Source organism: Caretta caretta, chromosome 10 (assembly GCF_965140235.1).
Source record: "Caretta caretta isolate rCarCar2 chromosome 10, rCarCar1.hap1, whole genome shotgun sequence".
Taxonomy (NCBI): domain Eukaryota; kingdom Metazoa; phylum Chordata; order Testudines; family Cheloniidae; genus Caretta; species Caretta caretta.
The window spans coordinates 50181026-50198986 of NC_134215.1; the positions used below are offsets into that span (position 1 = coordinate 50181026).

The following is a 17961-nucleotide window of genomic DNA, read 5'->3' on the forward strand; positions in this document are numbered from 1 at the left end:
GAGTTTCTGGGGAGCTCATTGACCTAGAAAGCGAAGTTTTAAAAGTCTTCATCTAGACATCTAGGGTTAAATTATGCCTTTCCACATGAAAGCCAGGAAAGGCCACAAGCTCCCACTCCATGGTATGAGCAGAGGGCATGGCCATCTCAATCCAGGAGTGTCCCAAAAGCTGTTATAATTACCATTCCCTTATGAGCGATACTCCAGTTGGTTCCTCGTCTGCACCTGAGATGGCCTCTTCCCCCACAAGGGGATGGCAGTTGTGGAGCAAAAATCTGCATAAGATAATAATGCTGACAGATTTGAAATAGGATGATGCTACAGAGAGTAGCTCACTCTTGACTTCATTCAGCCACACTCACTCAGAAAACATGCAAAGAGCCCCAAAGTGAAGAGTTCATGAAGGAAGGATTCTACAATCCAGGGAAGGAGAGGTGATGTCATATTGGCTGATCAAAGCACTGCCCTCCCCCAAACAAAGTTTGAGCCCTAATAGTAGGTTTTCTACTCTTTTGATCCTCTCCATGATAAGAAATAGAGGGGATGTTCAACCTGCAATTAGACTGAAATGTTTGTTTCATTTTTTTATAGCAGGTAGGTGGCAACAAATCAGCTTATTTATTGATTGATTGATTGATTGGCCTTATTTAACTTGCCTGTTGGTAAGGCTTTCAATATGGTGCATTACATTTTGAAAGAATTCAACAGTAGTAGCTTTTTGAAACTCTGGTGCAGTTTGGTTTATGGCATGATTTCTTTAGTGGATTCTTAGGACTCCCAGTTGGTTATTAAAGGCAGTCAGTGTTAAACAAACACAGACCCCGTTTTTGAACCTGTACAATAAACTCAGACACATTAGTCTCTAGTCGAGTCTCTGCAAGTGAGTGACCTCTAACTCTTATGCCTCTAATGGAAGTAGCTGAGTGCCGATTAACAATAGCGAAAAGGAGTTTGTGTAACACCACAGATGGTACCTGTAGGTAAATTGACAAAGTTTTCTTCTTTTTGTTTTTACTGCATTTCTTCTGAAGAGCTAGTTGTTTCCTTTCAAAGATTTTATGAGGTGATTGTGCAGCTTTGTGTGTACTTTACACAAGATAGGTGAGCTATCTATGAGAATGACTAGGGCACTAATATCCTGGTGGCAAAGGAAAAATATTTCGTAATTTAGGCTTATTTTCAGTAACATCAGTCATGGGATGTTTCAGAGTAACAGCCGTGTTAGTCTGTATTCGCAAAAAGAAAAGGAGTACTTGTGGCACCTTAGAGACTAACCAATGTATTTGAGCATGAGCTTTCGTGAGCTACAGCTCACTTCATCAGATGCATACCGTGGAAACTGCAGCAGACTTTATATATACACAGAGAATATGAAACAATACCTCCTCCCACCCCACTGTCCTGCTGGTAATAGCTTATCTAAAGTGATCATCAGGTGGGCCATTTCCAGCACAAATCCAGGTTTTCTCACCCTCCACCCCCCCACACAAATTCACTCTCCTGCTGGTGCTAGCCCATCCAAAGTGACAACTCTTTACATAATCAAGTCGAGCTATTTCCTGCATAAATCCAGGTTTTCTCACATCCCCCTCACCCCCATACACACACAAACTCACTCTCCTGCTGGTAATAGCTCATCTAAACTGACCACTCTCCAAGTTTAAATAGAAGAGTATTAAAATAAGCTTTGTTCTCTTACAGCAGTTTCAGAGAAAATTATTCTTGACACGTATGATCTGATCAACTGAGCATCAGTGGTTCTTCTGAGCAATCATCATGCAAATTTAAATACCTAAAAGATCATCTATCAAGTTGTACCTGCAGCCTAAATCCTGCCTCCAGTTGCCAGAACAAGTAATTCAGCTGTACATTAGGGAATTCCAAGTGGGAGAGAACTCCTTGGAGGCCAGGGAGCAGGAGTAGAGCCGATTTGAAGCCACTATTCCAACTTAAGGGCTGGAATAACATTGATGGCCCTTGCATCTCCCTCTGCTTCCCCTTTCCCTTTACTCCCAAGGAATAGAGAATCTTACAAGCAGTGGATCCACAGGCTGTGTCCCTGCCCAGCACCTACAGCATGATTTCTCTCAGCCACCTGAAGAGCCCACGCAGACCTTGTATTTCTGTAGTGTAGAACAGTGGTTCTCAAAGCCGGTCCGCCGCTTGTTTAGGGAAAGCCCCTGGCGCACCGGACTGGTTTGTTTATCTGCCGCGTCCGCAGGTTCGGCCGATTGCGGCTCCCACTAGCCGTGGTTCGTAGCTCCAGGCCAATGGGGGCTGCGGGAAGTGGCGCAGTACTGGCCGCCACTTCCAGCAGCTCCCATTGGCCTGGAGTGGCGAACCGCGGCCAGTGGGAGCCGCGATCGGCTGAATCTGCCTACGCGGCAGGTGAACAAACCGGTCCCGTGTGCCAGGGGCTTTCCCTGAACAAGCGGCAGACTGGCTTTGAGAACCACTGGTGTATAAGATTTACCCCCCCCCCCGCTCTAGTTCCTAACATTTCCTCCACTAGAGAAGTACACTAATTCTTCTGTGATGGGATCCTTTATGACTCTGGAGGAGTGGGGAGATTAAGACTTAAGAAACGGGGCATTTATTTAAAAATAGCTTGCAAGTTAAATTGTGCAATGATATACTGCACACAGACATATTCTTTTGAATACACTCCCAGAATTCCAAAATTATCACTGCTACAAAACAGCTGTGAACTGGAAAATAACTGTTGATATTGGCAGAAATTTCCCATGTGAGGTCAGCAACTACGTTATTCTCCATCTTAGAACTTGATCCAATAGAAAATAAGCTTTAGGAATACTTTATCTGTACAGCTGCAGGCGCAAATTTCAGTTCCAAGGGGAAGTACCTCTCTAACAGCTGCTAAATGCTGCATTAAGAATTTTACATTTAGCCCCCTTCACAACAGTAGAAGCTTAGACTTCTTGCTCTATAATAAACAGACTTAAGGGAATGACATTGAAGGCCTTACTGAGTATGCTGGGTGAGTCCCCTGATATGCTAATGTGGGAGCAGGTTCTTCTTTGAGTAGTATCCCTATGGATGCTCCACTTCAGGTGCACATGCACCTCTTGAGCCAGTGATCAGAGATTTCTAGCTAGCAGTGTCTGATCAGCCTCATGTGCGCTGTATGCCTCCTTGTGGTGGACACCAAGGTTATATAGGGGTGCCCAGGCAAACCACTTTCTGTTCCTTCTCTACCGCCTTGGCCCAAGATGAAACACCAGTATGTTCACCTAGAGCATTCTTAGTCTTTCGCTTTATCCCCTTTTTCTATCAAAGTTAGTTAGTTAGGGTTGTTGTTAGTGTTAGTGTAGTTGTTAGTTTAGATGGAAGGACTGATTTCCCTCTCTTTTGCTTTGGGAGACTTATCCTCCTGACAGGCTATGTCTGGCTTGCCAGGCTTCAAACATTGCCTCTCTTGCCAGGAGGCTATAGCAGTGAACCACAGACACTCCAAGTGAGTCCATTGCCTGGGGGAGTGAGTCCCGCATCTCCTAGAGTGCATCTTTTGTTTAACCCTTAAGTCCAGGGCTCAGAAGAACAGGGAATTAAAGCTCAAACTGTTGGCTATGGAACCTGCAAACACCCTCTGAGCCAGGTCAGGAGATGACACTCGCCCCACATCTATCCCTGACAGATCTAGCAGCCCATCAACCTCAGGGTATGCTTCTCCTAAGAAAGGAAAGCCTTTGGAGCACTCTAGGAAGACTACCGAAAAGAGGAACACAGACTATATCTAAGGAGCCAGCTCCAAAAAAGACCAGGTCCCCATCAAGGTTCTTGGTCTCCGATAGGGATGTAAAAGATAAACCGGTAAGCATTAGTCTTAACGGTTAACCGTGGGCAGGCTGGCCCCAGCAGCCCTGTGCCAGCCCTGGCATGAGGCACCCCAGCCGCGCCAGCTGGCAGGATTGGCCCCAACCGCTTAATTTAACGACATATTTTAATCCTTTAAATGGTTAACTTTTTAAACAATATTTACATCCCTAGTCTTCCAGGGCACCGTTGAGGCCACAGACTCTTCCTCCAGTACCAGCAGGCCCATAAAGACCCGAAGCTCCAAGGAGAGGAAGCACAACTCCAATAGGATGCCCATGCCCTCTGCTAGTAAGGAGAGTAAACACAAGGTACCATCGAGCTCGGCCCCGTCATCAGCACTGAAGCATCTCGGTCAACCATGAACCCAACCATCGGTACTGATGCAAGCAGCTCAGCCGGGGATGTCTGTACAAGTGGTACCCTCAGTACAGAGAAAGCATTGGCGCTTGACAAAGCCTGCGGTACGCTCGTCGGTACTGGTACCATTTGTTCCAGTCCTGGCAACCTCAGCTACAGTGTGTGTACCAGGGTTCTTTCTTGTACTGCAGGAGTTCAGATACTCAAGGATTGCTCTATCTTGGATGAACCAGAGTCCCCCTTGCTGTCAGGTACAGAGCAGTTCATGGTACTGAGACCTCGGTCTCTAAGTGGCCACTCTGTGGCACAGGACTCTCTTACATTCTCATTGACTGCCCCTCCAACTACAATGGGAGGATGTGGAAAAAGAAGAAGAGGGCTCCCTGTCACTTTCCTCAATTTCTGTTAGGGGTTCTCCTACATACCCCTTTCGGAATCTTTCGCGCAGGGAGAACTTCGAGGCTTGTCAAGGACCAACTCTGTATGCACCCCTGCTCCCTTATAGACCCCTCCCCCCACAAAGTGGCCATATTGGGACCCCTGGGCAACCTAAAAGCAGGAATTCAGCAGACCACCGGTACCATCACTTTAGGGAGACTGGGGTTTCGCATCCTCCCTCTATTCTTTCACAGCAGGAGGAGATGTTTGAGGAGCTGGAGGCTAGATCAGATGAGGAATTCACCCCTGAAACTCCCATTTCATCATCATTGGCAGTCATGCCTCCCACTCCTTCTGTCACCGACGAGTACAGACAATTCCAGGACCTCATTAGAAGGGTGGCTAACACTCTACAGATCCCTCTGGAGGAGGTCAAAGATCATCAGCACAGGCCACCAGATATTTTGCAGTCAGCAACACTCTCCAGAGTGGCGCTGCCTATTAATGAGGCTCTCCAGATCCACTTAAGACAGTATGGCACACACCGGCCACTATTCCACCAATGCGCAAAAGGGCAGACAAGAAGTACTACGTGCCCCATATGGACTCTGACTTTTTATTTTCCCCTCCCTCTCCTAACTCCCTTGTGGTGGATGGCTCTGAATGAACGGTATAAGCAGCACTTTTTGAGAACTACCCCCATGACAAGGACCAAAAGCGACTGGATCTCTTTGGACAAAAGCATTAGGCATCCACAACCCTGCAGGTTGAGATTGCAAACTATCATGCAGTCCTTGCCAAATATAACTTTATCAATTTCAACATGCATTCAACCAGATCACAAGTGGCATGTGCTGCATTTTTGAAGAATGGCCAAGTATCTGAGATATGTAGAGCTACTATCTGGTCTTCCGTCCATACATTTTCAAAGCATTACTCCCTGCTCTGTGCCATTAGATCTGATGCAGTACTTAGTACAGCAGAGCCATCTTCAGCTGTGGATCTTGTTCTGAAGCTCCCTCCTCCTCCTAGGAATACTGCTTGGGAGTCACCTGAAGTGGAGTACCTATAAAGACACTACTCGAAGAAGGAAGAAATGTTATCCTGTGCAGTAACTGTAGTTCTTTGAGATGGGTGCTCTACCACCTGCCCTCCTTATCCTCTACTTCAGTTGTTCCCTAGGAAATGACTGAGTAGAGAAGAAACAAAGGGCAGTTCGCCCACGAACGCCTATATGTCTGCCGCGAGAAGGCATAGGGTGCGTGCACAGGCCAAATGAGCACTGATAGCTAGAAATCTCCAATTAAGGGCTCAAGAGACATGTATGCACCTCAAGTGGTGCACCTATAGGGGGACACATCCCGAAGAACTACAGTTACTGCACAGGATGAGTAACATTTCCTTCCCTGGCCGACTCGACTTCAGTCAACTAAGAAATGATATTTAAGGATTAAAAGCACTAAGCAAGACTCCCTGTTTGGCAGTTTCAGAGGTCAGCCAGGGCAATGAAGAAAAAGGTCATCCGACCCTAAGATTACCTGGAAGGCAGAACCAGTCCATCTCTCTACTGAAGGTCACACTGGGAAGTCATTCCAAAGCTAAGGTCTAGTGACTCCTACAGACTGCACAGCTCCCATTGGAGAGAGACAATCCTGAGAATTGGAACTAGCAGAGTGCAGGAGGTAGCCAGCTCATTTGCATGAACTCCTGTATGAAATCTTTCTCACGGGTTTCACAGCACAAGTGCTAGCCACAGAGACAAAGTTTTGGCTTTTGTATCATGCTGAACTTTCCGAGGTCAGCCTATCGTAAGGCCAGAATCTGCTGGAATAACTCTCGAGAGTCATCAGCCTGTTGGTGTAAAACTACCTGCTATTGTTGATCAGCAGTACCTGCTCCATGTATAGTATGATCGTATTACAATGAAAGTTTTCTTTCCATTATAAACCTAATGTTCAGAGTCTGTACACCCTAAGCAATCCCCCTGAAATTTCACATGCCACATCTTAGCCCATGCTACAAATCACGGTGGATAAAAATCAATGATTTCTTTTTAAAAAATAAAAAAAAAATCTGATTTTTTTTATTTAAATCGGAATTTTTTGATAAAATGCTTTTTGAGGAAAAAACCTATCTAAAGAGAGTTTTAATTACGATACATTTTAGCTCAAAGATATCTCATCATGGAATAGGGATTATAAATTCTAATTCTATAGCATGAGACAATATATTCATGTAATGTTTAAAAAAAGTTTTTTAAATGAGTTCCAATAGTTCATAGATTAGGAACCCAATTTTATGGAGTTCCAGGGGCTTCTGTATAGATTATTAAGTTAATCTATTTTACCAATGGGACTCAGTGTTCAGTCTAGAAGACAACCATCAGAAATGCTTAGTTTTGCAGTTCTCAAACTGTGGATTTGAGTCTCCAGAGATAACATGCTTCTTAACAGCAAAAACATTTTTAAATAAATAAATAATATAGAGAGGTGAGAAATAACAGACCTCAACCCTATTGTCCCTCTGCAAATTTGTGTACGCAGAGTCAATCCCTTACATCTCTCTAAAAGTGCAAAGTTTCAAAAAGTTCAGTGAACAGAAGATTGTTGAGGGTGGAATAGATCTGGACAAAGAGAAGAAATCTGGAAGTAAATGTGAGAAGGGCAGGACAGGGAGTAGAAACAAAAGTGAAACTGTTTGAGCAGCCATATTCCAGAAGTCTTGCGGTCTTTCTGAGTGTAGCCTTCATTGATTTGAGATCTACCATACCATTCTCTCACTAGAAGGGAAAACCTATAATGGCTGCAGGCTGTAAAAGAGACCCAGTTTGGGACTATTTTAATGACGTTCCTCTACCTATGGGTAAGACAGGCATGTATGCAAAATGCAAACAGTGCAACAAAGAAATGGAAGGTATGGTTGCCTGAATGAGACAACATCATGAGAAATGTTCCTTCTCGGGAGGAAGCTGTGTTGAAGATGATGAAAGGAACATGTCTGAACATGCAGGATCTTCAGGTTGGTAAACTTTTTTATTTCATACTTCTTTCTTAAGGACTGCCTCTTTTCCTTCTGGACTATTCTTGAATTCTCATGTTTGAGCAAAAAGTATAGTTGTTACTCTATGGTACTGCCATTTTAAATGCAGTTGTGATAAAAAAATAAATAACTGAAATAGGCAGATCTTTCTTTTACAATTTCACCTTTAAAGTAGTTCTGAGTGTCAGTGAATGCAATGAGTAATACTAAATGAGCAGTATGGTAATAATAATTAAATAACTGCATTGACTTGTTTTGTTTAGGAGAATCCATCCTCAACATATAGGATTCTGAAGACTATCCACCTTCAAGATCACCATCATTTTCTATAGTTTCAGAGTTATCTGCCAATGATAGTGTTTCAGTCACATCATGTATGTCACATAGCCACAATATATCACCTGTAGCAAAAAGAAAAAAAAATCTCCATCATCCAGAAACAACCATAGATAAATTTGTGATAAGAACCAGCAGATTACAAAAAGAGGTAATTGATGAAAAAATTGCCTGGTTTGTTTACGCAACAAACTCTCCTTTCCATATGATTGAGAACCCACACTTCATTAACATGATTCAGTCATTAAGACCAGGATATAGTCCACCTAACAGAGCAGATGTCACAGGCAAATTGCTGGATAAAGTGTGTGAAAGAGAATTGAGCAGTGTGCAAAAGCTCTAGAGGGTAAAATTGTTAACCTGAGTCTTGATGGCAATGTCCACAATGATCCTGTTGTATGTGCTTGTGTGACAACAGAAGAAGGGAATGTCTTCCTTACAGAAACTATTGATACATCAGGAAACGAACACACAGCAGAATACTTACAAGAAGTAGCAGTAAAACAAAAAACGGTGAAAAAGAATTCAAATATATAGTATGCAGCTTAGTCACAGACAATGCTAAAAATGTATCCAAGATGAGAAGTTATTTAGAAAAGAGTGAAGAGAGTCCCAAGCTAATAACATATGGTTGCAGTGCTCATTTGATGCACCTCCTAGCCAAAGACTTCAGTATTCCAGAAGTAAAGGCTAATGTTGTTGAAATTGAAAAATACTGCTGTAACAACCACTTTGCAGCAACTGCTCTGAAAAAAGTGGGAGGAACCAAGCTAACTCTCCCACAAGATGTGCGATGGAACTCAGTGGTGGACTGTTTTGAGCACTATATCTGATGACAATTTGTGAACAAAATTGTGAAAAAATAGATGTCACTGTCACAGCCAAAGTTCTCAAAATTGGGCTTAAGGGAAATGTTGAACACATACTGAGTATCCTTAAGCCTATTTCTGTAGCCTTGAACAAAATGCAGGGAAATAGCTGTTTTATTGCTGACGCTGTTGAAATTTTGAAGGAACAGAGTGAGATCTTAAAAAGAGAAATATGCAATGACAGACTTAAATTACAAGCATTAAAAAAACGAATGGGATAAGCACTATCTCCAGCTCATTTTCTTCCAAATAGTCACAATACTCAGTACCAGGGTCAAACCTTAACTGCTGAAGAAGAGGAGTTGGCTATGACATGGACATCCAGCAATCATCCCTCCATAATGCCGACTATAATAAACTTCAGAGCTAAGGGTGAACCAGTCAAGAAATATCTGTTTGCTGATGATGTTTTAAAGAAAGTTACACCAGTGAACTGGTGGAAATCACTTAAGCACTTGGATTCAGAGACAATTGAAGTGGTAATCTCACTTTTAACAGCAGTAGCTTCTTCTGCCAGTGTAGAAAGACTATTTTCTTCCTTTGGACTAATTCATTCCAAATTGAGAAATCCTTTGGGACCTGAAAAAGCAGGAAAATTTGTTTTGTCTTTTCCAGATTAAAAACAAACAGAAAAATGAAGGTGAAGATGACTGAGTTAGCTGCAGAAGCCAATATTTTAAGTTTCTTGTGTTGACCTGGCTGACATAGTCTATTTAATTTTGGGTTTTTTTTAAAAAAATATATTTCATTTAACTATTTTAGTTAAAAACAGTTTTAACAAAAACAAACCTGATTTTTAAAAACTTGAATGTTTAACTAAATTCAAAAATTCATATGCCTGTTTTGTTAAAATATTCTATGTTTGCTGTTGAAGAGAGAAATCCAGAATACATACGTTGTTGTTTTAGTTAAATAAAACAATTTAAATGTCTGTCTGCTGATGTTATCCTCCTAATACAGCTTGGCAAGAAAATCCTCCAAATATTAGTGATTAACCTGTTGAATTGGAGATAGTTCACCTCCCAATGACTTCATAAATAGCTGCTTGAGTTACCTTTAGTAAATGAAATAACCAGTCATTCATTTTCTGATATAGCTATAAAACTAATCTGAAAAGGTTTCAAAATAAATCATTTTAAAAATGAATAATGTGTACCTTCTAAAAATGAAACCTACATCTATCTCTGATTTGTGAAAAATATGTATTAAGAGTATAACAACCAACAAGAATGCACTTTTTGTAGAAATCCATGATTAAATTGAGTCTTCCTGACTAGTGGTTTAAATCATGATTTAAATCGATTTGGTTTAAATCAAATCCACCCTGCTACAAATAATTAAAAAAGGAAATGTATATTCTAGAGAGGGGTTCTGCCTCCCACTGCAGCCCCAGTATGTTGTTATGGCAACATACAGAGGTTGTAAAACCCCCTCACAACCTCTTACCCCTGGCTGGGAGAGAATTTCCCTGATTTAAGCGCTGTGTAAGACAGCTAAGAACGGCCCTGCACAGGCCCCTTCCAAGCCTCACTATAGGGGTCCTGCCAGGGGCAGGGCATAGCGGAGAGCGCTACAGAGATTTGGGTTGCAGAGCAACCCATCAACTGCACAAGAGAGGTTGCCGTATCTGTGGTCCATGTTGGTCCCTGACCAACTGATAATCAGGGTGGTCATCTTTGCCTTTTTTCTCTCCAGGCTATGCCTCTGTATGGTGCATCTACTGAAGGCTCAGCCCACAGTTGCATCCCTGGTTAAACAAAGTCCATGTTTTCTTAATGATAGGCTACAGTTTTTATTTTCTTGTTTTTCCCCCCACCTTTCCTCTTATTTACAGGTATAGCCTGTGATACACTCATACAGAGCTGTTTGAATGTGTCTACAGAGTAATGTTTAAAATTATTTTAAAAGGTTTATAAATGAATGCTCAAAAGGTACTGATTGAGGCATAGATGCGGAAAATGTGAAGGGGGCAGGAAGTGTGGAGAAGGGGGTAGTGGACAGGGAGGGACATGAATTGGCAGGAAACTGACTTGTTGTCATGGAACCATGCTGTTTGATCTTGAATGAATTATTTTGGGGAGGAGTGAGGAGGAGATGTATGGCACTGGGAGAGGAGGTATACTGTCCAGGCCATGCAAATGGGAATAAAGGAGAGATTCAGGGGACTAGGAATGGAAGGAGGTGAAGGGAAATGGAGGAAATGTGTAGGGTGGGTGCAGGGACATGAGAAGGAAACACATGGAATGAGGGGGGCACACAGAAAGAATAAGAGTAAGGGATGGGGCCAGATCCTCTGTTGACCTACACTTTGTCTTTTTATTTACACCAGGGCAACATAGATGCAAAATGCTACTAAATCAGAAGGGTAACTGTGATGGGTTGGATCACAGAAAGCCCCTTGGGAACTGCCAATTGATGTGCTGGGACTACCTCTCAGCCCATTTTCCCTGGCAGCTTGGGACTTCAGACCCCTGCCTGGTTGTGTCAGACACGCTAGCCTGCTACAAACACAGACCCAGGTTTGAACTACATCCCACAAACTGCAGGCTTAACTGAAAACAGTTTAAGAAGTGCTCCTGTCTCCAGCACTCAGATGCACGCCTCCCAATGGGGTCCAAACCCCAAATAAATCCATTTTACCCTGTCTGAAGCTTATACAGGATAAACTCATAAATTGTTCACCATCTATAATACTGATAGAGAGGTATGCATGGCTGTTCCCCACACACACACACACCCCCCCCGGGTATTAATACATACTTGGGGTTAATTAAAAAGTAAAAAGTGATTTTATTAAATACAAAAAGTAGAATTTAAGTGGTCCCAAGTAATAACATACAGAACAAAGTGAATTACCAAGCAAAATAAAATAAAACATGCCAGTCTAAACCTAATACAGTAAGAAAATGATTACAGATGAATTCTCACCCTCAGAGATGTTCCAGTAAACTTCTTTTACAGATTAGCCTCCTTCTAGTCTGGGTCCAGCAATCACTCACACCCCTGTGGTTACTGTCCTTTGTTCCAGTTTCTTTCAGGTATCCTTTGGGGGTGGAGAGGCTATCTCTTGAGCTAGCTGCAGTCAAAATGGAGGGGTCTCCCAGAGGCTTAAATAGACTTTCTCTTGTGGGTGGAGACCCCCTCCTCTCTCCTATCCAGAATCCAGCTCCAAGATGGAGTTTTAGAGTCACATGGGCAAGTCACATGTCCATGCATGACTCAGTCCCTTACCAGCCAGGCCACATTCCCAGGAAAGCTCAGATGTGGATTGGCATCTCCAAGTTCATTGTTAGCTTAAGTGTTTCTTGATTGGGCACTTACTGAGAATAGTCTTCCAACTTCACTGAGGCTACTTAAAATTAAACAAGTACATAGCCAATATTCATAACTTCGAATACAAAAATGATACCTGCATACAAATAGGATGAATATATCCAGTAGATCATAACGTTTGCAAAGATGTTACATGGCATATCTAGAATAAAACATATTCCAGTTATGTCATATTTACTTTCAGAAGCATATTTCCATAAAGCATTATGGGGTACAACGTCACAGTAACAATTTACACCCACTTTGCATTCATTTTATGCTGTTTTAAATGGAGAATCTGGGTCAGTGTCTTTTATCCATGTTAAATTTTAAAACACACAACATTTTCTAGATTTTAATCACCTGAAATTTTGAACATGGAAAAAAAAAAACCTCCCCCACCATTCCCTTTCACTGTCCACTCCCCCGTATCTCACCCAGGTATAACTGCCCACTCACTCATCGCCTTTGGACTTGCTCAAGTATGCAAAGTGGAGAGGAGCTCCACTTTGATGCGCATCATAAGATCTGGTAGAAGAGATCCCTCCAATGGACCTCCCACACCTATCTGATTTAAACCTTTAGTGCTTGTTCACAGCCCAAAATTATCACTAAAACAATGTGTTTCAGTAGAGTCCAGCTAGCATCAGACATTATACTTTCTACACACAAATTTTACATCTTTAAAAATAACTCAGACATTAGATAGAATATCTGGAAATGAACATGCAGGGGAACCAACTAGTTCCGCCCACCCCTCAGCCATATAATCTATCATCACTCACTATCTCTGCACCTGACTTCTGCTGTCCACCCAAGCCTAGCGTTGCCACGTAAAATGTACAAAACTATATGCCAAGGCAAAGTAACAAACTACTAGAAACTAAAACCCATTTCTTATTCAAAAGATCCATTTCCAATATACTGTATTATAGCTATGTAATATATACTATATCCAATATATTAAAGCACTGACCTATACTACAGCTATGTGGAATATGCATTCTATTGTGGGTATGCTTAAAGGGACATTATCAAAGTTAGTACATCCTAATTTTAACTTACCTGTAAAGCTGATGGTTATAGCTGGGTATATACCACTTACTGCAGCTCAGTTGCTTTCTCTTTCTCTCTCTCTCTGTTTGCACCTTACATATTCTAAGAAAATCTCACCAGGACTGACTAAATAAAAGTAAAAATAGCATTAGCTAATCTACTTGCTCCCCAGAAACAAATGTATAATGAACTCTATAGGGAAATAACTGCAATGGCGCTGTTTCTTTATGTTTGGGACCCTGGCTAAGTGTTGTTTGTTTGTTTTCAATAGTTTAATGTGTATTAATCAGTCATAGAAGGGTAAATATAAAAGTAATATATAATAACTAAGATGGATTAATCAGGTATGTTAAATACATATTCTTAAAATCTTAATTAGCATCCTTTTAAGTTGACATAACAAATTACCAAAACAAACAGTCCTACTTATAAAACCATAATCATACCCTATATGTTTTCCAGCAATAATGACAAATTGTCTTTGCCAGAGAATTTTAAGAACTCACCATGATTTATTTCTGCTTAATAATACAAAAATTGACCTACATTTTCTTCAGCTACAAGCTCTGCTTTATTATGTTGTCTTGAGTTTGTGCTTTTAATTACATCCACATCTTGAGGTATGTTTATTAGAAAAATGAGTATCAGGTGAAATCCATCTAATAAGATTAAATACAGTTCTGTTAATAAGCTCCTTATTTCACACTCTAATGTGCTTCGAGATCCCACAAAAGAAAGAGCAGTAAAGGTACAACATATAGGAGTTGATTTCACAAGTAAAGTTATACAAGTATGTTGAAAAATCCCAAAAGTGAAGGCGGGGGCATTTGTTACCAATTTGGATTCACCTTTTCTACCCAAGGAACAATAATTTTCTATTATAAACACAAACCCCCATTGATATAGGGATATCCATCTGTAACCTGGTGCTTTCTTATTCACTTTGGTTCTTCACTAGTAAACAGTTAAGCACCAGCACAAGATGGTGGTGACCGAAAGCCTGGCAGTTGTTCAGAGGCACATATGAAATCAGGTGGTGGTTTCAATCCACTTCTTAGTAGATAAATGTCCACATCACAAAAACTAATCTTAGATGTTATTATCTGACACTCCTGTTGGCAGTCTCCTAAAGACAAAGGAATCACAATACCAAATCAGACCACTGGTTCATGTAATCTGGTATCCTGTGTTTGACAGTGACCAGTACCAGATGCTTCTAATTAAGGTTCTAGAATCCCCTTAATGGACAATTAGGAAATAATCTGTCCAGAGGGAAGTTCCTGACAGTGAGTACGTTGTTATCCATATAAATAACTAATCCTTTTTTAATCCTTCTGAGGTCTTGTATTTCTTGTGACAGTGAGTTCCATGGGTTGACTATTTGTTGAATCAAAATGTATTTCCTTTTATACATTTTAATTGAAATTTCTTGACTTTCATTTTCATTTTTGTTTTATTATGAGAAAGGGTAAATAAGTGTACCCTTACACAATTTACCTTTTCTCTACCATTCATTGTTTTATATATCTCTTGTATGTCCTCTATTATGTGTAAATTTACTAATCTTTTCAATCTCTTTTAGTGTGGAAGTCTCCCATGTGTCTATCATTTTAGATCCCCATCTATGTACCCCCCTATTTGATCCTTTTTATTTTTTGATTGGGTGACCAGAACTGACCACAGTATCCGAGGTGAAGAACTGCTATTAATTTTTGTAATGACATAATATGTTAATACTATTTTTTATTACATCCTAGGATTGGATTGTTGTTTTGACTGCCACTGCACATTAAACAGAGGTTTTCACTGAGCTCTCTCAGTGCAAGGCTCAGTACTTTTCCTTAGGGGTTAAATTTAGAACCCTGCAGCATGTATAAGTAGTTCAAATAATCTCTTCCAATGTGCATTACCTTATATTTGTCAGTGTTTAATCGCATCCACCATCCTGCTGTCCATTAGGTCTCTTCTGGAGTTTTCATAGTCTTCTCTAATAATGACTGTCCTAAATACATTTGTTTCACCTGCAGATTTTATCACTTCACTGTTACACCCTCTTTTCCACATTATTATGTATGTGAAACAACACCAGTTCTGATATAGATCAATGAGAAAACTCACTGTTAACCATTTGCCCTGTTGAAAATCGACCATTTACTCCTACTCTCTGTTTTCTGTCTCTTTGTCATTGCAGAACTTTCACCCCAAGACTACTTAGTTTCCTCAGTAGACTCTTATGAGGGGCGATGTCAAAGGCTTGTTTAAAAGTTCAGATTAATTAAAACTGTCAATTTTCTTTTAACCATAGATTTTTTGCATCCACAAGAAATTCTGGTAGATTGAAGAAGCATGGTTTTCCTTTACACAAATTGTACTAGTTTGTCCTTTTTCCTTAGGTTTTGCTACCCTGCAGTCTTCTAATATAGTAGCTGATTTTAATAAGAGGCTGCATATTTTTGTTTGCAGGTCACCCATTTCATTCTTAAATTCCTTCAGAACTCTCAGATGAATATCATCTGATCCTGGTATCTTGTTGCTATTTAATATATCAATTTGTTCCAGCCACCGTCTCTTTGTCAGTTATGGTGGTGAGGGTCCCAAAGGAGCTCCTCCACCTCTGCCAGCTATTGTCATAAAGAAACTGACCTTGAGCATAGGGGTGTTAGCTAAATATATGTATGAGAGATGTGCAAGGAGCTACTATGATTCAAGTGGTCATAACTTTCAAGTTATGGAGTTCCTGTCGGGTATCACACTGGTAGGAACCTAGGAGTGGAATCAGAGATCAATATCTTTGGAGAAAGATACTTAAAGATAGCTGTATAATTATCTAGAGAGACTTTATATATAAATGAGGGTATATTGTCAAACATTTTGTGGAAATACTACGGTTTCCTGACATCATATAGACATCAGATTTTTTCATATTTAACTGTTTACTTGTTTTCTTCCATTTGACATATTAAAAATGTTAGCTCTCGTGGTAGGTTTGTTTTAGACAGTTTAATGTTTCTTTGGCAGGTCCTGGACCATATTTGACAATACACATCAGGATCCCACAGGACTAACTGCAGTCCTTCAAACTACAGATCTAGTTGGAGTCTTGCATATGCTGTACTGTATTCTTTTCCATGGCACAATCTCAGACCCAAACATGGCAAGTCCTAAAGAGAGTTATACAGAGAACACAATCCAGGTTGCTATTCAGAGTTTACGTTTCTTCAGTAGCTTTGCAGTTCTTGATTTGCCAGCTTTTCAGGTAACAATTTTTGCTTTTTTAACTTATGATTAAAATTAGAACATACGAAAGCTTATGCCCAAATACATTGGTTAGTCTCTAAGGTGCCACAGGGACTCCTTGTTGTTTTCGCTTATATATTGTTGTGTACATTTTCTTTTAATTTAGCTAAACACATATAATTGTATTTAAAATTAACTTGAGGAAGAGTCACAAAGGAAGTAAGTACTCTTTGTTCTTATTTCTGCATGCATCGAATTGCTATTTGTTAATGTTATTTCCATTGTCTAACTATGGGAAATAATAAATGCAATCTATTTTTTTTATTATAAGGCAGACATACAGAAGACACACACTAAACTGAATATACAACATTACCATTTTGGTCCACTGATTTTGAGGGTGACCAGTATGTTATATATCAAATCTAATCGCCTGTGTTACGAGCTTGCAAACCTTATGTGTCAAGGTCCACAAACAGCTATTTTTTTTTTGTTTTTGGAATGGGAAATGGCTTATTTGTATGATACTGTGAGCTGCTTAGGTGCCTTGAGTTGATGGCTGCATCTCTAGATCACACTGTGTTTAAGTGTGACTTGCCACGTACTTGAATTTAAGATGGTACAACTCAGCTAGAAAAATACTATCTTTTAAAATTCCTTAGGAAAAAAACATTTTAGTTTTGCAGGTGGGGACAAAATCTCTCTTGAAATTTTAATTTTGTAAAATAAAATACATGTGTTGCCCATTTTTGACTTATTCAAGCCCCAAAAATAGACCATTTTTGTAGGAAAACTATCTCAGATTGGTTTCATTAAAAAAAGGAAGAAGAAATTTGTCTGGCAATTAGTCCATAATGCAAATTAACAACTTTTCCACTTTAAGAAAAAAATAATATTAAAATATTCCAGAAATGAATGAGTAAAAGTTTTTATTAATGTGAGGTGAAATTGCAAATAACATTGCTTTGTAAAACTGCTTTGCTAACAATGAATCTCATGCAGTATATCAAATGAAGTTTTTATGTATAATGGATACATTTGTCCAATCATATCGTGCATCATGGAGGCTCCTGTCTGCACTGTGCTGAAATCAGCAGGAGTTTTGCCTGAGTGAAGAATGCAGAATAATCCACCCTCAACTCCCACTTCTTGATTTTTAGTTTTAGTACAACTAATAGCCCTAATCTAACAACTAGTTCTGTGCAGGAAGACCCGTTCATCCACATAGATCCAGTTGCAGAATTAAGGCCACTCTGTTGGGGGGGGCAAATTTCCAAAAAGTATAAGTTATTTCATATGTAAATCCTGCATCTGTGTGCACAACCATGTGCATTTATGCTTTGTAGAGCCGTGTGTTATAGAACTGATTGTATTAAGTACAGTATAACAATTACTGTCTCTGTGAATCTGAGATGGGCTTCAGTTCAATTAAGCATTTTCTTTACCTGCTTTGCTGAATTGGGGTCATAGTATTGCTTTGATGGACAGAATCACTATTCCATTCTTAGTAACTATTTGTCTCCATCTGTTAATGTTAACT

The 17961-nt window shown here is 40.2% G+C and overlaps 1 protein-coding gene across 6 annotated transcripts in view; it reads left to right on the plus strand.

Annotated features, from left to right (window-relative positions):
• Window positions 1–17961, plus strand: part of SCAPER (S-phase cyclin A associated protein in the ER) — a 369412-nt gene that overhangs the window by 317322 nt on the left and 34129 nt on the right. For 4 of the 6 annotated variants that reach the window (XM_075132979.1, XM_048867925.2, XM_075132980.1 and 1 more), the window contains one exon: window positions 16203–16440. The exons of 1 other annotated variant lie outside the window; for it this stretch is intronic. In XM_075132979.1, coding sequence (XP_074989080.1) covers window positions 16203–16440 — 238 coding nt within the window. Of the gene's footprint in view, window positions 1–1701; window positions 2139–16202; window positions 16441–17961 lie in introns of those variants that run through there. One more of the 6 variants, XM_075132981.1, reaches the window with a different exon arrangement.